At 44.9% G+C, this 24,640-nt stretch overlaps 1 protein-coding gene across 1 annotated transcript in view; it reads left to right on the forward strand.

Annotated features, from left to right (window-relative positions):
- The window catches only part of MXRA5 (matrix remodeling associated 5), a 73,760-nt gene that overhangs the window by 13,814 nt on the left and 35,306 nt on the right, over positions 1–24,640 (forward strand). The window contains exons 2-3 of the mRNA XM_030202079.1: positions 5,366–5,585; positions 19,925–20,054. Coding sequence (XP_030057939.1) covers positions 5,380–5,585; positions 19,925–20,054 — 336 coding nt within the window. The 5' untranslated portion in view covers positions 5,366–5,379. The remainder of the gene's footprint in view (positions 1–5,365; positions 5,586–19,924; positions 20,055–24,640) is intronic.

Consider the following 24,640-nt stretch of genomic DNA (forward strand, 5'->3'; position numbering starts at 1 on the left):
GGAAAGCAAAAAAACTGTTTCTAACTTTATATGCTGTCTAAATATAGGTCAGTTTGGATGACCACACGTTCTCGGATATTCAGTGCCAAACTTGGACATGGTCCAGGGTTAATTCAGCCCCTGGCTGTCAGTGACTTAAAAACCACCGGCACCATGGGCTGAATATCCACCCCTCTGTTCTTTCTGCTAGCCTCCCAAAACATCAGACTTCCATTTAGTATAAGGAACTTATTTTGGAACTGTAACAGCTTTCATATGACACAGGTTGTAGAATGACAGGTTTATTGTCTGCAGATTTGAAAACCTCCACTTATCGTTCAAAGGGACAATGTTGTAAGTCATTCAAGATGAACACAGTTACTTTGCTACCATTCGGAGGACAGACATATGAATCAAATCTGATGTTTCAAATAACATTTGGCAGTAGTTATGCAGAAAATAGGCTGGGTTGCATAAAACGCACTAGGAAAAAGGACCAAATGAGAATATTAAAAAACACAGATGACAAACAACAGCTGTGATTTTTTTTTTGTAACAGTTATTTGAGATTCATTGTACAAATGTCACTTTGAATTGTAGAACAGTCAAATGTGCACATTTTCATTATTTTTCACTTATTAGTTTATATTGATTAGCCAGAAAAAAAAATAATTCATGGTGTGAATTAAATATATTGTCCCGTATTCTAGAAGCTCTATTCATGTTTTGGACATATGAAAACCGGCATTTAGACATTTATGCTGCACAGCCATCCGAATCTCAATTTCATATAGTCAGGATATGGATGTCTAAAACTGTAGTACATGCTTATGGCAAGGGGCATGGTCTGGATTTGTTTTGAGTGGGATGGATGTCCAACATCAATTTTAGAAGGGAAAGGGAGCTCTATCTTTAAAACGATGGGCGTTCTTCACTGGGGGATTAAGGCAGGTCACCTTCTTAATCCCTCAGTGGTTGATGTCCCCCCTCCCTCCCCTGAATGTGAAACTGGCAAGGAAAACCAGGCTCTGTGGCAGCTTCAGGGCCTATGGACGTTCATCATAATAACATCCTTTTTTTTAAATTAACTTTTTAATAGCTGAGGATAGTCTAATGGTTAATGCGAGAGGTTGAGAACCAAAGGAGCCCAAATTCAAACACTACTTCAGCTCTTTCTGAGTTTTTCTTAAACCGTGAGCATTCCAGGGACATAAGAATTCCCGTTCTACCTGAATGTACACTTCTTCAATAGCCTTTGAGCTTACAGGTCAATTATAATGAACCTGCAAGCCAGCAAACTATTGAAGAGGTGTACATTCAGGTACAATAGGTATTTTTATGCCCCTGGAGGGCTCACAATAAAAATAATCACAAACAGATGAAGTGGGATTTGAACCTGGCTCCCCAGGTTCTCAACCCATGGCTCTAACCATTAGGCCACTCCTCCACTCCTTATGGTAACCATTTTATAAAATGGACGGTCCTATGCTGCCACAATGACATTCGTGTCCCTTGTTTTGCCCCATTTATAATTTGGACATTTCAGTTTACAATATGGATGTTCATGCTGGATGTCACCAGCACATGAATAAAACAACAAAACAGATTTTAAAAAACCCAAAGAGAAGTGGTTTATTGAATGATTACGCGATGTGGCCACGTTTCACCCTCAGGCTCATACATAAAAAGTCTTACGGACATAGGAGCCCTTTTACTAAGGTGCACCAGAAAGTGGCCTGCACTGGTGTAGGCTCGTGTTTTGGACATGGGCAAGTCATTTTTTCAGCATGCCTGGAAAAAAGGCTTCTTTTTTTGTGGCCGAAAATGGATGTGCAGCAAAATTAAAACCCACATGTGTCCTTCAGCCTGAAATCTTACTGCTACCCATTGACTTAGCGGTATGGTCTTACATGCTAACTGGGCGGTAAGAGACTTGTTGACCTGAACATGTATACCCTGGAGGAAAGGAGAAACAGGGGTGATATGATACAGACGTTCAAATATTTGAAAGGTATTAATCCGCAAACGAACCTTTTCCGGAGATGGGAAGGCAGTAGAACGAGAGGACATGAAATGAGATTGAAGGGGGGGGCAGACTCAAGAAAAATGTCAGGAAGTATTTTTTCACGGAGAGAGTGGTGGATGCTTGGAATGCCCTCCCGTGGGAGGTGGTGGAGATGAAAACGGTAACGGAATTCAAACATGCGTGGGATAAACATAAAGGAATCCTGCTTGGAAGGAAGGGATCCCCAGAAACTTAGCCGAGATTGGGAGGCAGAGCCAGTGGTGGGAGGTGGGGCTGGTGGTTGGGAGGCGGGGCTAGTACTGGGCAGACTTATACGGTCTGTGCCCTGACAATGGCAGATACAAATCAAGGTAAGGTATACACAAAAAGTAGCATACGTGAAATTATCTGGATGGACCGTGCAGGTCTTTTTCTGCCGTCATCTACTATGTTACTATGTTAGAATGCGTAAACTGCTCATTACCGCTAGATAAGTACCATGCGGCAGAAAATAGAAAATATTTTCTACCGTGTGTTTTGGATGCACATCACAAATGGAATTACTGCCCGGGACATGTGGTAGCCAGGTGGTAGTTTCAATTCGCAGTGTGTTGGATGCACGTAGGTGACAACGCACCTTAATAAAAGGGCCCCATATTAATTAAGTGCAACGCGAGAGCAATGAGAGGCTGAAATGCAGTCGAGACTAAGACGGAAGGAAGTCAGTACCAGGAGGAGGAGAACGCTGCAAATTAATGCCTTTAACCCGAGTCCCTGAAGAAAAGATTCTGAAACCCGCGGTGTCGGGCGTCTTCTAGGGGAAGGCAATTGGATATTTTCTCGTTGTGACTCAGAAGCCCAAGCATTTGGACTATAAGATAAGTGGATGAGAATTTAGCCACAGTGGTTATCATCAATATTGGCTATTAGTTTTATACTGAGATCACTTTAAGCACAGGTGCAGAGGGTGAATTTGTGAATTGAGAATTAATATTACATGAATACAAGCACATAAAAATGTAAAAAAAAGAGTTACCCGATGAACGAAGTGCTGGACCGGCAGTTATATTATTACCTGCCATACTGAGTGGGAGCTCTGAGGGTATACTCAAAATAGTATGGATAGTAGTTACCCATATTAATTAAGACATAATAATTAAAAAACATAATAAAATCTTATAAAAAGTTAAAATCAATACTCACATATAGAGAACAGGTATAATCCTAGTGAAAACATGTGGTCTATGAAAATGCTACAAGCGCTTAGGAAGACAATAAATGTTTCAGTGTTGCATGCATTTCTTCACTAAGAACACAAACATAATCACTCAATAATATATGGTGCATCAGTGTTACATGCATCTTATCACTACCAATAAAATCAAGAGACATATGGTGTGTGCAAAAATGTATTCAGTGCATCGTGCTTCTAAAATCAAATGTTACTAATAATGAATACATACCTAAGAGGGGCTTAAACCACATATACCCATCAAAGTAATCTTATAACTCTACCTAAAAACAAAATTTGAACAAACATACATTTCTCTGGTCATAACTCTGCATTCTGTTATCAAAATTGTGAGCAACCAGCTCAGAATACTCACGTACCACATTTCTCTCTCGAGTCTGCACTACTCTTAAGTCTGTGAAAGCAGCAACACGTGGAGGGGCATTTTCGAATGAAATGTCTAAATCAGAATTTGGACATTTTACAAAGACGTCCAAATTCTGAAGAGGAACGAAGGTAAGGTCATTTTTGAAAAAGATGGACGTCTATCTTTTGTGCTTGAAAATACTATGGACGCCCTGTGATTTGGATGTTTTGTGATTTGGATGTCTTGTTCTTCGGCCATTTTTGAAAAAAAACAAAAAACATCCAAGTGTAAAATGTCCAAAATCAAGCTATTGGGACATAGGAGGAGCCAGCATTTTTGGTAGACTGGTCCCCCTGACAACCCAAGACAGCAATAGGGCACCCTAGGGGGCACTGCAGTGAACTTCATAAAATGCTCCCAGGTACACATCTGAGCATTGCTCCCTTACTTTGTCTGCTGAGCCCCCCAAAACCCACCCAAAATCCACTACCCCCAACTGTACACCACTACCATAGCCCTTACGGGTGAAGGGGGCAACTATATGTGGGTACAGTGGGTTTCTGGTGAGTTTTGGAGGGCTCGCAGTCTCCTCCACAATTGTAACAGTGGGGGTATGGGCCTGGGTCCACCTATCTGCAGTGCACTGCACCCACTACTAGACTACTCCAGGGACCTGCATGCTATTCTGATGGACCTGAGTATAACATCTGAGGGTGGCACAGAGACTGGCAAGTAATGTTTTTCAACACAGTTTGGGGGGGGGGGGGTTAGTGACCACTGGGGGAGTAAGGGGAGGTCATCCCTGATTCCCTCCAGTGGTCATCTGGTCATTTGGGGAACCTTTTTGTGCCTTATTCATAATAGAAACAGGTTTAGCTCAAAACATCTAAGTTTTAGTCCTGGACGTTTTTGCTTTGTTCCATTATGGCTGAAAGACGTCCAAATCTTAGGAATGCCCAAATCCCGCCTCAAACATGCCCCTGGCACACCCCCTTGAGATTTGGACATCCTTCAGATGGACTTCAGAGAAAGACATCCAAAAAGAGGTTTCAATAATATTGATTTGGACGTTTCTGTGAGATAAACGTCCAAATGCTGACTTATGTCACTTTTTGGACATCTATCTCTTTCGAAAATGAGCCTGATAGTCACTTCCTGTGGCAGTCTTAAGTACACTTCCTGCAGTTCAAAGTTCACAGCTTCAAACCTTAGTAAAAATCTGTGCAAATTTCACAAATAATCATTGTCAACTCAAAAAAACACTGAAACACTCATTGTGTTCCTAAGCACTTGTAGCATTTTCATAGACCACATGTTTTCACTATGGTTATACCTGTTCTCTGTATGTGAGTATTGATTTTAACTTTTTATAAGATTTTATTATGGTTTTTAATTATTATGTTTTAGTTGCTATGTATGTAAGGATTTTTATGGGTTTTTTTTTTATTTATAGTTTCTACCTCTGACGCAGCCTGAGGGTGAAACATGGCCACGTCGTGTAATCGTTCAATAAACCACTTCTCTTTGGTTTTTTTTTTAAATCTGTTTTGTTGTTTTATTTATATTATTGAGGCAGATCTGAGCCTCTATTATTTTTTATGTCACAAGCAGATGGACATCCATTTCTCATGTATTTTAGGACAGATCCTGTTCTAAAATACTAACAGCACTAGCAATGTACTGACCTGGACACCCTTATTCTGAGATGGGCATCCTTTCTAAAATGCTGTTCATTGTCATATTACAAATGCATTGTTAAAAGTGAATTTTTTTTTTTCTCCAGACAGGTAGAGCAAAATGAAGAAATGCAACCGAACCCAGCAGTGGGCAAATGTATGGTCACTATCCGTGGTGCTGATTCTTTGTTTGGGTGTTGTACACACCACGCTTGCATGTCCTCACCCTTGCGCCTGTTATGTTCCCACTGAAGTTCACTGCACATTTCGATCTCTAGTAGCAGTGCCAGAAAGAATTCAGAAACATGTGGAAAGAATCAATCTGGGGTTTGTACTGAATTATGACTTAGCTGTTCTCCGTGGCTTTTTTTTTTAATGACATATTGTTTAAGTTACTTACTTATCACTACTACTTATCATTCCTAAAGTGCTACTAGACGTACGCAGCGCTGTACACCTGAACATGAAGAGACAGTCCCTGCTCGACAAAGCTTACATTCTAATTAGGCCAGGCAAACAGGACAAACAAGAGATAAGGGAATATTAAAGTGAGGATGATAAAATAAGAGTTCTGAACAAGTGAATAAGGGTTAGGAGTTAAAAGCAGCATCAAAAAGGTGGGCTTTTAGCTTAGATTTGAAGACGGACAGAGATGGAGCTTGATGTACCAGGCATATGGTGCAGCAAGATAAAAGGAACGGAGTCTGGAGTTAGCGGTGGAGGAGAAGGGTGCAGATAAGAGAAGCAGTAATTACCAACCTTATCAAACAAAAATTCAAGTCTGTTTGCCACTGATATGTATCTGTTTAGGTAACAAGTGTCTCATCAAACTAAAAGGTCGACTAATATGATGTACCCTAAAAACAAAGGGGTCCTTTCACTAAACTACAGTAAAAGGGAGTCTGCACTAGCATCACCATGTGTTTTTGACACACGCAGAGACCCCTTTTGCTACAGTGGGTAAAAGGCTGTCTCTTTTTTTGGGAAAGAAATGGTCACGCAGTAAGTGAACCACTTGTTACGCAGCCATTTGGGGGAGGGAGCACTTATCATCACCCATTGAGATTGTAGTAAGGGCTCCCGTGGTCACATGGTGGTAACCAAACAGCGCAGAGTGCTGCCCGATTACCTCCAGGGGCGTGTTTACTAAAGTGTGGTAAGTTTTTCCACTTACTGCACCTTACTGCAAAAATTAAGGTGTGGTAACTGCAAAGCCTGCCTGTAAATGCTGAGGGCATGGCCTGCATCTGCCCTGTGTTTACTGAACAGATGCTCACTGTACTGGCACCATGTTACATGCAGTTCCAGATAGCTATCAAGCAATTCATGTAAAACAGTGCCAGAAGCCTAAACATTCCTACTGCTGCAAAGGTTGCCAATCCATTCCCCAAATGCTCAAGATCCCCCCAAATGTTCAATCCCCTTCCCAATCTCCCTCTATTGCACAAGACCACCTGACCCCACAAATGCTCAAGACCCCTTCCTGACCTCTGTAATGCACAAAATCACCCAACTCCCAAATTTTCGAGATCCCCTCCTGACCTTCCCAATGCACAAGATCACCCGACACTCCCCAAATTCTCAAGACCCCCTCCTGATCCCCCAATACATAAGATCACCCAATCTCCCCCAAATGCAAAAGAACCCCATCCCTGAAACTCCAATGCACAAGGTCACCTGACCCCTCCAAATGCTTAAGATCCCCCTCCCACCCTCTGCCCCCCCCCCCCCATGCACAAGATCACCTGACCCATGCTCTTTCTTCTATGGGAGAAATATGATGGTTCCATTAGTTATCCTTGTGTTCTGGATAACCATTTAATAATATCTTTTCAAAGTAATTCATTCAGAATGTTTGCAAATATTGTTACATAAAAATTCATTCCTAACATCTTCCTACTTTAAAAATTATTAATTTTTAAAGAGAAACCATTCAGTTGGTTTCTATTGGAAAATTAGCTACAAAGTATCCACAATAAGAAGGTAATTTTAAAAAGGATTATTCATACTTTTCATGCTAGTATGTATTCATAAAACACATCTTTAAAATTATCTTATCTGTAAAAGCATGCACAGTGAAATTAGGCATGAAGAGGGTAATTCTATAAACAACCACAGGAGGTCCACGCCTCACGAGTATGCAACACCAAAGTAAAAAAAAAAGTGAGGCAAAAGAAATAAGGATTCCCAAGGAGTAGCACAGCTCATTTTTTTTTTAAATTGTGGGGGTAATTCCATAGCTAGAGGCCAAAGTTAGGTGCCAATGCTGTAACAGCAATTTCCATTATAAAGTACTGGTGTAAATCGTCAACCATGTGCCCACATTTAGGCACACCCACTTACACCACATTCTCTATTTCTGTGGATAACACTCTCATCTTTCCTGTCTCATCAGCTTGCAACCTTGGGGTCATCTTCCACTCCTCCCTCTCCTTTTCTGCACATATTCAGCAGACTGCTAAAACCTGTCGTTTCTTTCTCTATAATATCACCAAAATTCGCCCTTTCCTTTCTGAGCACACTACCAGAACCCTCATCCACACTCTTATCACCTCTCGCTTATACTATTGCAACTTGCTTCTTGCAGGTCTCCACTTAGCCATCTCTCTCCTCTTCAATCTGTTCAAAATTCTGTTGCACGACTAATATTCCGCCAGTGTCATTATGCTCATATTAGCCCTCTCCTCAAGTCACTTCACTGGCTTCCTATCTGTTTCCACATACAGTTCATACTCCTCTTATTGACTTATAACTGCATTCACTCTGCAGCTCCTCAGTACCTCTCCACTCTCATCTCTCCCTACATTCCTCCCCAGGAACTCTCTTATCTGCACTCTTCTCCTCCACTGCTAACTCCAGACTCCGTTCCTTTTATCTTGCTGCACCATATGCCTGGAATAGACATCCTGAGCCGGTACATCAAGCTCCATCTCTGGCCGTTTTCAAATCTAAGCTAGGGTACGTCAAGCTCCATCTCTGGTCGTCTTCAAATCTAAGCTAAAAGCCCACCTTTTTGATGCTGCTTTTAACTCCTAACCCTTATTCACTTGTTCAGAACCCTTATTTTATCATCCTCACTTTAATATTCCCTCATCTCTTATTTGTCCTGTTTGTCTGTCCTAATTAGATTGTAAGCTCTGTCGAGTAGGGACTGTCTCTTCATGTTCAAGTGCACAGCACTGCATACATCTAGTAGTGCTATAGAAATGATAAGTAGTAGTAAATATTAATGACTAAGGGGGTCTTTTACTAAGCTGCAGTAGTGTTTTTAGCTCGTGGTAGAAGTCAGCTGGCAGTAAATGCTGAAATATTCTTTGTATTCCTATGGGCATCTCGGTGTTTACTACTACTACTACTACTACTACTATTTAGCATTTCTATAGCGCTACAAGGCATACGCAGCGCTGTACAAACATAGAAGAAAGACAGTCCCTGCTCAAAGAGCTTACAATCTAATAGACAAAAAATAAATAAAGTAAGCAAATCAAATCATTTAATGTGAACGGGAAGGAAGAGAGGAGGGTAGGTGGAGGCGAGTGGTTACGAGTCAAAAGCAATGTTAAAGAGGTGGGTTTTCAGTCTAGATTTAAAGGTGGCCAAGGATGGGGCAAGACGTAGGGGCTCAGGAAGTTTATTCCAGGCGTAGGGTGTTTACCACCAGCAGATTTCTACCATGGCTAAAAACGCTACCATGGCTTAGTAAAATACCCCTAAGTGTTGCACTTTAGTGCACAAATTGCAGTATTCTGTAAGTTACACAGGAAAATGTTGGATCTGCCTACTGTAAAGTGGATCCTCTTTTCTCCTGGGTTGCAGCGCTTCCAAGAAAAGGCCAAACAAAAAAAACACACTCCTGTATGGCTCCCCTTTTTCTCAAAAACAAAAATAATGAAGCTTTTTAATGAATAGGAGGAACGTCCCTCCTTCTCTCAATTGCTTCTCCAAAACAACAAACAATGCTACACCGTGCAGGCTTCAACCGCTACTTTCTCTCCCTGTCCCCTGGAGAGTAGCAGGAAAAAGGAAAAAAAACACCCGGCGCACTTCAGCCCTGGTTTCCAGACACAGTTCAATTTTTTAGCCAAGCTTCAAAACACAGCTCAGTTCAGCTAGGCTTTCAAAAACACAGTTCAATTTTAGCCAAGCTTCAAAACACAGCTCAGTTCAGCTAGGCTTTCAAAAACACAGTTCAATTTTAGCCAAGCTTCAAAACACAGCTCAGTTCAGCTAGGCTTTCAAAAACACAGTTCAATTTTAGCCAAGCTTCAAAACACAGCTCAGTTCAGCTAGGCTTTCAAAACACAGTTCAATTTTAGCCAAGCTTCAAAACACACAGTAATGGCTTTGCGCGGGCTCAAAGCCTAGGGTCCCACCCTCTTGGTCAGTCATACTCCTACCTGACCTCCTCCCGCTTGACCCGGCTTGGCCCCGCTACTTCCTTGGCTTTCGCTGAGCCAGAGCTGAAAAGTCCATCGGCTCTTCCAGGGTGTTCTCCGGTTCAGTCAACTCCATAGGGCAAGGCTCACTCTCTGCCTCTCTCTCCTCAGGAGCCCAATCCATATTCTCTTCACCCCGCCCTTCTCCCAGCTGCTCACCCTTTAAAGCTCTTTGGTGTCTCTTCTTTCTCCACCCACCTGTTCCACCACCTCTTCCACCAGGTTGGAGAATCAGCCTTACTCCTTCCCCTGCGGCCCCCCTCTGGAGACTCCTGGGAATGCACATAGTTTCTCTTATCCTCAGGTTCCCTTGGAGCATGTTGGGAGTTGTAGTTCCTTATTTCTAGTTCTTTCTTGGGGAATGCCTGCCTATAACGGGGGTATTCTTGCTTAGCCCAGGGTTCCCCTGAGGCATGCGGGGAGTTGTAGTTTCTTGCTCTCCTCTTTTCTTTCTGTTCCCCAGAGCTGCCTACATACTCTTTACACTACGCCCTGCCCATGCTCCTCCCACACGAATGCTCTCTTGCATTTATACGCTTAGGTACCCTTTTACTAAGCTATGTTAAGTGCTAATGTGTACTTACCACAGCTTAAAATGGCGTACCACAGGGTGCATCGAGGCATCCTGCAATATTTTTAACATGCACGTTTGCTACCAGCATGCTAAAAAATAAAAATTAATTTTTTTTTGCTGAAAGGACAGAGAGGGGGCATGTCTGCACTAATCAGTTAGCACAGCTACATTACTGCACAATAACTTGATTAATGCAGGATTAGCACGTGAACCCTTACTATCACAAAATAGGTGGAGGATGGGCTCAAGCGCTAATTTTTGTTAATGGCCTCACATTAATGGCAATGTAAGTATCAACCCCCAAAGTGGAGGAATGAGGACCACTACGCACACAACAAATCAACCAATGAAGTTGTGTGTTCAACAGGATACGTCCAATCACACCAGAAAGACAGTAGTAGTTGCATACAGTTTATTTCATAAAATAGATGATACATAAATATTGTAATGCCCTTTGTACGAGTCCGGGCGGAACGATCGAGCCACTTGGCCCCTCCAAGCGGGTCTGTCTCCGCCCTGCTCAATAAAGTCAGGCTGTGTTAAGACCAGTCCTTTCCAGCTCGGCTTCTCCTAGAAAAGTTCAATTAGCCAAGCTTTTAAACACAGTATAGCACGGCCTGGGCTTCTCCCAGCAAAGTTCAATTAGCCCAGCCTTTAACACAGTCCAGCAGTGCTTGTCTTCTCAGAGCAGAGTTCAATTAACCAAGCTTTTACACCCAGTCCAGCACTGCTTGGCTTCTCCTAGCAAAGTTCAATTAGCCCCGCTTTGAAACACAGTCCAGCAGTGCTTGGCTTCTCTTAGCAAAGGTCAATTAGCCAAGCTTTTAACCACAGTCCAGCACTGCTTGGCTTCTCCTAGCAAAGTTCAATTAGCCAAGCTTTTAAACACAGTCCAGCAGTACTTGGCTTCTCAGAGCCACGTTCAATTAGCCCCGCTTTTAAACACAGTTCAGTACTGCTTGGCTTTTCCTAGCAAAGTTCAATTAGCCCAGCTCTGAAACACAGTCCAGCAGTGCTGGGCTTCTCCTAGCAAAGGTCAAGTAGCCAAGCTTTAAACACAGTCCAGCCCTGCTTGGCCTCTCCTAGCAAAATTCAATTAGCCAAGCTTTTAACCCCAGTTCAGTACTGCTTGGCTTCTCCTAGCTAAGTTCAATTAGCCCAGCTTTGAAACACAGCCCAGCAGTACTTGGCTTCTCCTAGCGAAGTTCAATTAGCCAAGCTTTTAAACACAGCCCAGCAGTACTTGGCTTCTCCTAGCGAAGTTCAATTAGCCAAGCTTTTAAACACAGTTCAGCACTGCTTGACTTCTCCTAGCAAAGTTCAATTCACCCTGCTTGTAAACACAGTCTATCACTTGCTGGGCTTCTCCCAGCCCAGTTCAATTAGCCAAGCTTTTAAACACATTTCGATTTAAACACCGTCCAGCTTTGTGCGGGCTCAAAGCCTCAGGTCCCACCCTCTTGGTCAGCCTTCTACTTTCTGACCTCCTCCCGCTTGACCCGGGCAGCCCCACTATACCTCCTACTCTGGTCTGCTGAGAGCCAAGAGTTCCATGGGTTCCTCTGAGATGGGTTCCGGTTCTCCTACTTCCATCCCCTCTGGCTCCTCTATCTCTGGAGCCCAATCCATTTTCTCTCCTCCTTCCCCTTCCTCTTGTTGAATCACTTCCCCCTCCTTAAATGGGCCTGGGTATTTTTCTTTCCCCGCCCATTTGTGCCACCACCTCTTCCACCAGGGAGGTGACTCAACCTTTTCTTTTCCCTGTTGGCCCTCTCCTGGAGCTTCATGGTGGAGCAGCCTATTCCGCCTCCTTATCCTAGGCTCTCGCGGGGCTTTCTGGGAGTTGTAGTTTTCTCCACCTAGGTTCCTCTTTCTCCCCCCCGGCACCTTCAAAGGAGCTTCTTTCGGCCCTTTGGAGCTGGGCTTCATCCCTAGCCTTTCTTCTTCTCCATAATCCTTACATACCCTCCCCCTTAAGCTTTTACTCTCCCCCGGTTTTCCCCCTTTCTCTTCGGGATCTTCTCCTACCCGGGATAAGGCATCTACATTCCCCAAGTCCTTCCCTGGACGATGCTCCACCGTGAACTGGAATGGTTGCAAGGCTAAATACCAACGCATAAGCCTGCTGTTATTGTTTTTCATTAAATTGAGCCACTTCAGTGGAGCATGATCCGTGATCAGCGTAAATGGTCTCCCTTCCAGATAGACTGTGCACTCCTGTACCGCCCATCTTATGGCTAAACATTCCTTCTCTATTGTGGAATAATGGGTCTCATGCGGCAGGAGTTTTCGGCTCAGATAGAGAACCGGATGCTCGGCTCCTTCGTGATCTTGGGACAGTACCGCCCCCAGCCCCCTACCTGAAGCATCTGTTTGCAGTATAAAGGGCTTTTGGAAATCTACTGCCTTCAACACCGGCTCTTGGCACAGGGCCCTCTGCATCAACTCAAAAGCCTGCAACTCCCCCTCCTCCCATCTCAGCTGATCAGGCTTCTTACCCTTCAACATATCGGTCAGGGGGGTGGCTATTTCGGAAAAGTGGGGAATGAACCTCCTGTAATACCCCACCATACCCAGGAAGCTCCTTAATTGTTTTTTTCGACTAGGACGGGGGAATTCTTGGATACCTTGCACTTTGTTTAACAAAGGCCGCACCTCACCGCGTCCCACATTATAGCCCAAGTACTTGACCCTATATTGGGCAAAACAACACTTCCTTGGGTTAAGGGTGAGCCCCGCCTGTCTGAAAGCTTGTAGTACCGCCCCAACCTGCTGCAAATGCATGTTCCAGTCCTCGCTGTGAATTACCACATCGTCCATATAGGCCGCGGCATAGGCCTGATGGGGTCTGAGGACTTGGTCCAGCAATCTTTGGCAGCTGGCGGCGGCAGAATTTAGACCGAAAGGCAGCCTTTTAAATTGATATAAACCCATGGGGGTGCTAAAAGCCGTCTTCTCCCTTGCCTCCGGCGAAAGGGGAATTTGCCAGTACCCTTTCGTCAGATCTAGGGTGGTCAGATACTGGGCGGCCCCTAACCGGTCTACCAGCTCCTCTATATAGGGCATGGGGTACGCATCGGGCTTAGAGATAGTATTCAGCTGTCGAAAATCAATACAAAAACGCCATTCCCCTTCCGGTTTGGGAACTAATACCACCGGGCTCGCCCAGGGACTATGAGATTCTTCAATTACCCCAAAGTCTAACATCTCTTTCACTTGGGTAATGACTTCTTTCTTTTTCATTGGGGAGAGTCGGTAGGGCTTTTGCCGCACTCTCTTCCCAGGCTCGGTTACTATATCATGCTCCACTAAGTGGGTACTCCCCGGACAGGCTGTCAACACATCCGTAAAGCTCTCCAAGATCTTTCCTATCTCCCTCCTTTTCCCCTGGGGTAACTGAGGATTCACTCCCGGCTCCCCATGCTGGAAAATCTCCCTTATTTGGGGCCCTAACTCCTCGCTCTCCTTCTCCTCCCACCTGGTTTGATATCCTACCCTAGCTATCCAAGGCTTCATCAGATTAATGTGAAAGGTTTGTACCCTACCCTTCTCATTTGCCACCTCATAGGTACGGGGACCGAGTCTCCGCTTTACTACCCAGGGCCCTTTCCACCTCGAGGCGAATTTATGGGGGTCTTCCGAAATCAATATCAGAACCCGGTCCCCTACTGCAAACTCCCTTTCTCGGGTCCCCCGATCATAGTATCCCTTTTGTTGTTCCTGGCTCTTTTCGAGCCTTCCCTGGGCATACTCTTGTATCCTAGCTAACCGGCCTTTTAGATCGTGCAAATACTCCACCACGGACTGATCCGTAGTTTCAGGGGGTACCCACTGCTCCTGTACAATATCTAATATGCCCCTAGGACGCCTGCCAAACATTAATTCAAAAGGAGAAACGCCTAAGGAGTCCTGTTTCTTCTCTCGGTATGCATATAATACGAAAGGTAAAAGCTGATCCCAGCCTGTTCTGTCGGCGCCTAAAGCTTTTTTGAGCATCCCCTTTAACGTCCGGTTAAAGCGCTCCACCATCCCATTTGTTTGCGGATGGCAAGCGGCCGTGCGGATATGGTGGATCCCAAAGGCCTCCCATACCTGCCGCAATGTCTGCGACATAAAATTTGAACCCCTGTCCGTCAATACCTCCTGGGGAAACCCCACCTCACAGAAAATCTTCAGTAGCTCTCGGGCAATATTCCGGGCCGAAATATTCCTTAAGGGCAGGGCCCAGGGATATCTGGTGGCCATATCCATAACTACGAGCACATAGCTAAACCCACTTTGGGACCGTGTCACCGGCCCCACTATATCCATGGCCACCCTCCTCCCCGGCTGTTCTACCCTAGGGAGCGGTATTAGAGGGGCTTTGGAGGGGAACCGGTCGGTCACTTTTTGGCAGTTGGGGCATGATTTACAGTATTTTTCCACCTCATCATAAACCCCGGGCCAATAAAATCGTGCCAATATTTGTGTCAGAGTAGCTTGCGATCCCTTATGCCCCCCCAGGGGATGATCATGGGCCAGCCTAATGACCAAGGAGCGAAAAGCCTGGGGGACCACTAATTGCTTTCCTCCCCCAGAGGTTTCCCCGCTAGGTACCCTTCTATATAATATGTCCGCCTCCACCAGGAACCCGGGAGCAGCCTGCTCGCCCCCTTGCCGGGCTCTCTCCCAGGCATACTCCAGAGTAGGGTCCCTGGCCTGCTCTCTGTGGAATTGGGGAAACTGCTCCCTCAGCTCAGCCGGCAACACCGGCAGGTAATTTTCCCTTTGCACCCTCAGAAGAGCCTCTCGTCTATCCTTTTTTTCCTTTTTTTCACGGCCTTTCCCTTCCTCGCTCGGCCGGGCTCCCCCAGTACTTCCCCCCTAAAAGGGAAAACCCCTCCTAGGGCCTCTTCTTCCCCCTCTGCCCCCCGGCTCGACTGAGATCGGGTAGTCACGTACACCTTCTTTTCTCCTAGACAGTCTCCAAAATGGGGCCAATCCCTCCCCAAGATCATCTCCTGGGGCAGCCGGGGCAGAATAGCCACCGCCAGTCTTACTTCTCCCTGGGGCCCCTGTACATTGACCCTTTTTACCGCATAAGGCGTTCTAGCCCCATGAATACACTGGATGGACACCCTTCCTTCATAGGACTCCTTCCCCGGGGGTCTCCTCCTTCATATCCTCTCCTAGAGCCCCCTAGAGAGCATGGATTGATCGGCACCCGAGTCCAACATGGCCATAATGGGTTCCCCTTCCACCTTAACCTTGGTTAGGTACCTGGGGCTACCTCGCCCGGTCACCCTAGAGGTCCACCCCTCCCGCCATGGGCAATCTTTTTTTAAATGTCCACTTTTACCACATTTAAAACACATTCGGTTCCCAAACGTACCAGCCTGTTTACTCGGGCCCGCCCCTACCTCGGGCTTCTTACTCCAGGTCGGGGCCTCTGGCTTGGGGGGGGAAACTTTAGGCTGCCCCTCTTTCTCTGGCCCCCGTGCTCTTCCCCCCTCCAACCCGGGGATAGTCCACTGCTGGGCCTCTAGGTAGCACTCCAACCCCGAAGTCACTCCTTCCACCGTCTTACAGCCCCTTTTTATTAATTCACCCCTAATTCCTTCGGGGAGACCCTGAAGGAATTGTTCCACCACGAGCTCCTGCAATACCTCTTGCAGGTTGTGTTGCTCGGGCTCCAGCCACTTTTTCACTAGATCCATGAGTTTGTTAGCTACTGCTTTAGGGGGGGGTCCCCTTTTCCCACTTTGTGGCTCTAAACTTCCGTCTGTAGGCTTGGGGGCTAAGACCATATCTGTCCTTAATCGCCTCCTTCAGTCGGGCATAATTGGCAGCCTCCTCAGGCGACAAATCCCTGAAGGCTGCCAAGGCTTCCCCAGATAGCGAAGGCACTAACCTCATAGCCCATTGTTCCCTAGGCCAGCCCGCCGCCCCAGCCACCCTCTCAAAGGCTGTCAAGAAATCGTCCACATTATCCTGTTCTGATAACTTCCCCCAGTTAAGTGTGTGTAGGGATACAGGTCCTACCGCTCCTCCTCCACCGATCCCTTGTCCAGCTGTTCCAGCTCCTTCCTCCCGTGGAGCACCTGCCCCTCTCTGGAAGAAGTCCTGAAGCATGTTCATTACGGGCTGCTGTTGATCCCGGGCGGCGGTCAGGGAGTCTTCGACTATTTTGGCTGTCAGCTCCTGTTGTTTTTGAAATTGCAGCGTCATCCATCCGAAGATCTCCTTGGGGTCCATCTCGCCTCCGGAAACACCACCTGGGGAAAAACCAACAGAGAACCACCTCCAAGTGCGATTATCACTTGGATGTTGGATTCTTTGACCCCTTTTAATCCCCCCACGTTAGGCCCGCTTACCAGAGCCCCAGATGGGTCTGCGCCTTTCTCAGCGTTGGCCCTCCCGTGAGGCTTCTCCTTCTGTCCGGTCCCCGTCTCCTCTTACGCGACAGGTTCTGCAGAAGAATTATCCCACCACTGCCACCACTTGTAATGCCCTTTTGTACGAGTCCGGGCGGAACGATCGAGCCACTTGGCCCCTCCAAGCGGGTCTGTCTCCGCCCTGCTCAATAAAGTCAGGCTGTGTTAAGACCAGTCCTTTCCAGCTCGGCTTCTCCTAGAAAAGTTCAATTAGCCAAGCTTTTAAACACAGTATAGCACGGCCTGGGCTTCTCCCAGCAAAGTTCAATTAGCCCAGCCTTTAACACAGTCCAGCAGTGCTTGTCTTCTCAGAGCAGAGTTCAATTAACCAAGCTTTTACACCCAGTCCAGCACTGCTTGACTTCTCCTAGCAAAGTTCAATTAGCCCCGCTTTGAAACACAGTCCAGCAGTGCTTGGCTTCTCTTAGCAAAGGTCAATTAGCCAAGCTTTTAACCACAGTCCAGCACTGCTTGGCTTCTCCTAGCAAAGTTCAATTAGCCAAGCTTTTAAACACAGTCCAGCAGTACTTGGCTTCTCAGAGCCACGTTCAATTAGCCCCGCTTTTAAACACAGTTCAGTACTGCTTGGCTTTTCCTAGCAAAGTTCAATTAGCCCAGCTCTGAAACACAGTCCAGCAGTGCTGGGCTTCTCCTAGCAAAGGTCAAGTAGCCAAGCTTTAAACACAGTCCAGCCCTGCTTGGCCTCTCCTAGCAAAGTTCAATTAGCCAAGCTTTTAACCCCAGTTCAGTACTGCTTGGCTTCTCCTAGCTAAGTTCAATTAGCCCAGCTTTGAAATACAGTCCAGCAGTACTTGGCTTCTCCTAGCAAAGTTCAATTAGCCAAGCTTTTAAACACAGCCCAGCAGTACTTGGCTTCTCCTAGCGAAGTTCAATTAGCCAAGCTTTTAAACACAGTTCAGCACTGCTTGACTTCTCCTAGCAAAGTTCAATTCACCCTGCTTGTAAACACAGTCTATCACTTGCTGGGCTTCTCCCAGCCCAGTTCAATTAGCCAAGCTTTTAAACACATTTCGATTTAAACACCGTCCAGCTTTGTGCGGGCTCAAAGCCTCAGGTCCCACCCTCTTGGTCAGCCTTCTACTTTCTGACCTCCTCCCGCTTGACCCGGGCAGCCCCACTATACCTCCTACTCTGGTCTGCTGAGAGCCAAGAGTTCCATGGGTTCCTCTGAGATGGGTTCCGGTTCTCCTACTTCCATCCCCTCTGGCTCCTCTATCTCTGGAGCCCAATCCATTTTCTCTCCTCCTTCCCCTTCCTCTTGTTGAATCACTTCCCCCTCCTTAAATGGGCCTGGGTATTTTTCTTTCCCCGCCCATTTGTGCCACCACCTCTTCCACCAGGGAGGTGACTCAACCTTTTCTTTTCCCTGTTGGCCCTCTCCTGGAGCTTCATGGTGGAGCAGCCTATTCCGCCTCCTTATCCTAGGCTCTCCCGGGGCTTTCTGGGAGTTGTAGTTTTCTCCACCTAGGTTCCTCTTTCTCCCCCCCGGCGCCTTCAAAGGAGCTTCTTTCGGCCCTTTGGAGCTGGGCTTCATCCCTAGCCTTTCTTCTTCTCCATAATCCTTACAATATGTTGACTCGACATCGCACCGTGTTTCGGCCAGAGTGCCTACCTCAGCAGTCTGTATTTAGAAGAAAAGCCCAAACGTAGCAAAAACGCTTCACAAACTAAAAATGAATACAGTCCTTAAAGACTACAAATTATGGAATAGCGCTTAGCGCCAGGAACCACAACTACATTTAGGCATGACCATTTATACCAATGAAAACCTGGTGTGAATTCCCATGCATAAGAATGGATCCTGCTAATTCTATAACACCATGTATACGTTCTTGGAACACCCCAGACCCACCCATGCCCCTCCCATGGTCATGCCCCCTTTCCAGATCCGCATACTAGAATTTATGTATGCCTATTTATAGAATACACCTAAAAAGATGAGCACATAAATTCTAATTATTGCCAATTAGTGCCAATAATTTCATGTTATTGCCCAATTCAGTGCTGATTGGCTCATTAACCAATTAAATTGCGTGCGCAAATTGAACACACATCCAAATTTGTGCATACAACTCAAAGCACCAGATATAGAATCAATTGAATGTGTCCATTTTATAATATGGATGTTTTTATGCTGCCACAAAGACGTCCATTGGGTGGCAGAGCCGGTGGGGGGAGGCGGGGCTGGTGGTTGGGAGGAGGGGCTAGTGCTGGGCAGACTTCTACGGTCTGTGCCCTGACAATGGCAGATACAAATCAAGGTAAGGTATACACAAAAAGTAGCACATATGAGTTTATCTTGTTGGGCAGACTGGATGGACCGTGCAGGTCTTTTTCTGCCGTCATCTACTGTGTTACTATGTCCCTTGTATTATCCTGTTCATAATTTGGACTTTTCAGTTTGGAAAATGGATGTTCATGCTAGACATCTTCAGCACATGGAAGTCCATTTCTTATGTATTGTAGAACAGGCCGTATGTTGGCGGATCCTGTTCCAAAATACATGAGAAATAGACATCCATATGTGACGTACAGACTTGCCATCCAATATTCAAAAGAAAATGGCTGCTAAAACAGCAGTTAAGCAGCTATCTGTTAGCGACTTAAAGATAGCCAGTTATATCAGGCGATATAACCCACTATCCACCAATTTTTAAAGTAAGAGTGGCCAAGTTTGGGGGTCATATTTAGCTACAACAATAGGTGGAATAACTTTGGCCGGTCTGACTTTAAGCGGCCAGCGTTGAATATCGGCGTGGTCTGTTAAAATTGGACCAGCCAAAGTTAAACTGGATATTCAGTGCTGGTCACCGGAAACGGACCAGTATTGAATATCTGGGTTTAGCACCGACTGCAGGAGACAGCTCAGCCATTTCCCACATTTTGAATATCAGGGCCTTGGACTTTTATGTTCTGAGTTGGATGTTCTTTCTAAAATCTGCCTCAAAGAGTGGCATTTTAGAAAATATATTGAAATCAGAATTGAGACGTCCAGGTTGGAACGTCTCAAGTTCCACTAGCATTTTAGAACAGGATCTGCCAACCATTCTCAGTACATTGCATATACATTAACCATAGCCAACAAGGGGCCAAGAAGTGACTTTAATCTAAAAAGTAAGACAGGCTGATTGAAGAAACTAGCTAGTCTCAATTGTACCAAAAGACTTTTACTTTCTGATGCCAACTTTGAATTCTTGTATTTGTGTGGTTTTCCCCCATCAGGTTTAATAGCATAAGGTCTATTGCTGAGGACTCTTTCTCAGATCTTACAAGACTGGAGATGCTGATGATGCACGGAAATGATATCCATGATATACCAGATGGAGCTTTTAGAGATTTAGCTTCCCTGCAGGTAATTTTCACATTTTCTTTTTGCTGACACTAATTATATTTTCAGCAACAGTGAATATAGATAAAAGGTTTCTGACACATCTGGCTTGATAACATCATGACCATCTGCTTTAGGGGTATATCTACTAAAAAAAAAAAAAAGCACTAGTAAATAGCCTTAGCGCTAAGTACATTTCTAGCATGCCCAGAAAATAGGGCATTTTCATGTATTTCTTTTTCAGGTTGTGTGCTAATGTGCATGTTAGCACGCAACCACATTATGGACAAGCTAACCAGCTAGTGCATGGAAATATCAATGTGCTTACTGAATAATGTATCCATACCTATTCTCTGCCCCTGACAAGCCCCCTCTAAAAAATAAATACAAAAATATCAATAATGCACATTTACCCCCGGATTCTATATAGTACGCCTAGAGGTTCGTGCCTAAATCTAAGCATATTCTATAACAACATATGTAACATGGAGGGGCATAATCGAATGGCGCCGGCCATCTATATGGCCGGCGCCACAAAAGGCGGTCCCGAACCGTATTATCGAAAAAGATGGCTGGCCATCTTTCATTTCGATAATACGGTTGGGGCCAGCCAAATGTCAGAGATGGCCGGGTTTGAAATGGCCGGCCTCGGTTTTTGCCAATAATGGAAACCGAGGCCGGCCATCTCAAACCCGGCCAAATCCAAGGCATTTGGTTGTGGGAGGAGCCAGCATTTGTAGTGCACTGGTCCCCCTGACATGCCAGGACACCAACCGGGCACCCTAGGGGGCACTTCTAAAAATTAAAAATAAAAATAGCTCCCAGGTGCAAAGCTCCCTTACCTTGGGTGCTGAGCCCCCCAAATCCCCCCCAAAATCCACTCCCCACAACTCTACACCATTACCATAGCCCTTATGGGTGAAAGGGGCACCTACATGTGGGTACAGTGGGTTTTGGGGGGGGGGGTTGGAGGGCTCCCATTTACTACCACAAGTGTAACAGGTACGGGGGAGGGGGAATGGGCCTGGGTCCACCTGCCTGAAGTGCACTGCACCCACTAAAAACTGCTCCAGGGACTTGCATACTGCTGTCAGGGAGCTGGGTATGACATTTCAGGCTGGCATAGAGGCTGGCAACAAAGTTTGTTTGTTTTTTTTGAGTGGGAGGGGGTTGGTGACCACTGGGGGAGTAAGGGAAGGTGATCCCCAATTTCCTCTGGTGGTCATCTGGTCAATTAGGGCACTTTTTTGAGACTTGGTCCTAAAACAAATGGACCAAGTGAAGCCAACGAAATTCTTCTCAGAGCCAGCCTTCTTTTTTCCATTATCAGCTGAAGCCGGCCATGTCTTAACAACGCCCCCATCCCGCCTCCCATACCCTTCCAAAACGCCCCCTTTAACTTTGGCTGGCTCTGTGACAGAAAGCAGTTAGAGCCGGCCAAAATCGGCTTTCCATTATACTGATTTCGCCGGCTTCAGGAGATGGCCCGCCATCTCCCAATTTGTGACGGAAGATGGCCGGCGATCTCCTTAGAAAATAAGCTGGTTAATTGGCTTAACAAGCTAATCAGAGTTGATAACAGCTCTTAACGGGCAATAATGAACACTAATGGCAAGATTTAGAATTTACGCGCACAACTCGCTAAGTGTATTCTGTAATGCAGTGCGCCTAACTTCTAATCTGTGCAGGCAAAAAGGGGGTATGGTTAAGGGCAGGGAAATGGGCATTTCATGGGCATTCCCAAAATTGTGTGCATAGTTATAGAATATGGCCCAGTGCACGTAAATCTACGTGACGGGATTTACACCACATTTTCATTGGTGTAAGTGGAGGAGTGTAGTTTTAGGCGCTGAGATATCAACTAAGCATATTCTATGTACTGCGCCCATATCTAGGTGCTGCTTATAGAATACGCTTAGTTAGCATTGATTTCCACGTCAACTTTTGAGGCGCCATATATAGAATCACCCCCTTAGTGCATGCAAAAAGGCTACTTACAAAAAAAAACACTTTAATGTGGTTTGCGGTAAGGATTTTCATGCACACTAATCATATGTTATAGATTAACACCCTTTAGTAGACATACCCTTTCATGTTGTTGCCGTTAAATTCTGGAATGATCTCCCCCTTACTATTAGAATTGAACCATCTTTCCAAAAATTCAAGTGTCTTATTTTTTAAAATTCCAGTCAAATTTGGCTTACTTATGCTCTTGTATGACTGCAGCTTAATACCTTTGGGGCACTTTTACCAAACAGCAGTAAAAAGTGGCCTTAGCATGTCCTTACGTGGGTCATTCCCACATGTTAAGGCCATTTTTACCACTGGGGTAAAAATAACAGATTTTTCTACTTTTCTTAATAATAGTCACACGTTAATTTTCCAATTAGAGCACAGCCATTAGTGCGTGAGCCCCTACCACTGCCCATTATGTAGGCAGAAAGGGCTCCCATGCTGAGCATGCGCTAATCGGTTAGCGTATGGCAACATAGCCATGCTAACTGATTAGCACGGAACATGCCCACTCTCCGCCACCAGACCTGCCCTCGATGCTAAAAAATACATTTTTTGGAGCACAGGTAGTATGTGTCGATCCCAAAATTACTGTGGGACGCCTGAGCGGTAAAACATTTTTTTTTTGCTGTGGTAAAGATGCATTTGTGCAGCTTTGTAAAAGGTCTTCTTTGTGTTTTTCCCTCCCCTTTTTACCCCTGTTGTAATTACTGTTGTAATTCTTGCCTTAGTGTGCTTTCCTCATGCGTATTGTTTTTGGTCTAATTCAATTTTAGGGGTCCTTTTACTAAGGTGTGCTGAAAAATGGCTCGCGGTAGTGTAGGCACGGGTTTTAGGTGTGCGCTGATCCATTTTTCAGCGCGCCTGTAAAAAAGCTCATTTTTAATTGCGCGCGTCCATTTTGGGTCTGTGGCCTTACCGCCAGCCATTGACCTAGCGGTAAAGTCTTACGCGGTAACCGGGCGGTAATGACCTAGGTGCGCCAAATGCTACTTGGTGCATGTCCGATACGTGTGGCTGAAAATAAAAATTATTTTTTGGCTTTGCATATCGGATGCACGCCAAAAATGAAATCACCGCAAGAGCCACATGGTAGCCATGCGGTAACTCCAAGTGTTTGATTTCTCTTCCCCTTATATTGCCTAATTTTTTACAAAGGGCTTCGACATTTTGCTATGATTTGTGGTTTATCAAATAATGAATTGAACTTGAAATTGATTTATCCATCCACACTCTCATGAAAAGATTGGCTATCTATGCTTTTATAACAGGAAACTTGGAACAAGCTTTCCAGTGGAGGCGTAGCCTAGTGGTTAGTGTAGCAGCCTGAGAACCCAGAGGAAAAAAAGTGCATGTAAACTGCCATGAAGTAAAAAGTAGGTTTAAGAGAATAGAGGAGAGGGAGGTGGGGGAGGGGGAAGGGGATATAGTTTTGGAAAAGGTAATATTCAATGTATATTGAAGAGTTACATGTAATAATAGCTTGGAGAAGACTCCTTTAAAGAAACATATTCAGAAGTCTTGTCTGTAAACACTGTTGGGATTTGAACAAGGCAATAATACACAGAGCAAAACACGAGACACAATTATTGGAGTTTAATATAAAAGTTTATGGGTTAAGATAGAATAATTTGTTATCAGACTTTTATTGTTTAATAAGGAATTGCTAGTCATGCGTTTTCATCCATAACAATAGTTAGTACATAAATGTTAAATATAGAACATGGTTTTGGGGGAGGGAGGGATAAGTGCTATATTACAAAATTTGATGGCTGTACGTAATGTTGTATGCTTGAAGTGTTGTTCCACTGAGCTTTGTACAATTGTATTGATGCTGCTATGTTAAGGTGGATTTGTACTTTTTGATTTGTCATCAATAAAAACTGTTGAAATATAAAAAGTGCATGTAAACTGCATTGGTCTTAACCACAGAAAATGATTAAGGGGCCCTTCTATTAAAGCTTAGCATGTGCTAACAGACATTAGCATGTGCTAAGTGTCATGTGACCCATACCTGTAAAATAGGATGTGTGGCATTTGGACATTTCCATTAGCATATGCTAAGCTTTAGTAAAAGAGCCCCTAAACTGGCAGATCACACATCCACTGAGGGGGAAAAAAAAAATACCCAGGCTGCACATTATTGTACAATGCAAAAAAAAAAAAAAAAAGTATAAAAAAATGAGAATTTTTTTATGAGCATGGATTGAAAGTTGACTGCCTATGGGGATGCAGCTGTGCTGCCATTGCATTTGCAGTCAGACTTGGTAGAGGTCTCTGAGGTCTTTTCTCCTCTGAAAGTGCCATAATAATAACAAGTAATGCCTTTGTATGGCATGTGGTTTATCTGGCAACACATTGGCAATTGATTTATTTGTGATTTATGCTTAGGATTGAGGGCACGTGTATAGTTGCATATTAATATTTTCCGAATTGTGTGCCTGTAAGTTTGTAAATTCCTGTAATTTTACAGGAAAAATGGATGTTAAAAACTATAAAGTTGTTACTTTTTTTAATATTTTCTGTAGGTACAGAATTCATTTATTTATTCATTTCAGTTTCCTCATGTCTTAATCCATGCCCTCAGACTGCATGAA

The sequence above is a fragment of the Microcaecilia unicolor genome, chromosome 4 (genome assembly GCF_901765095.1).
Source record: "Microcaecilia unicolor chromosome 4, aMicUni1.1, whole genome shotgun sequence".
Taxonomy (NCBI): domain Eukaryota; kingdom Metazoa; phylum Chordata; class Amphibia; order Gymnophiona; family Siphonopidae; genus Microcaecilia; species Microcaecilia unicolor.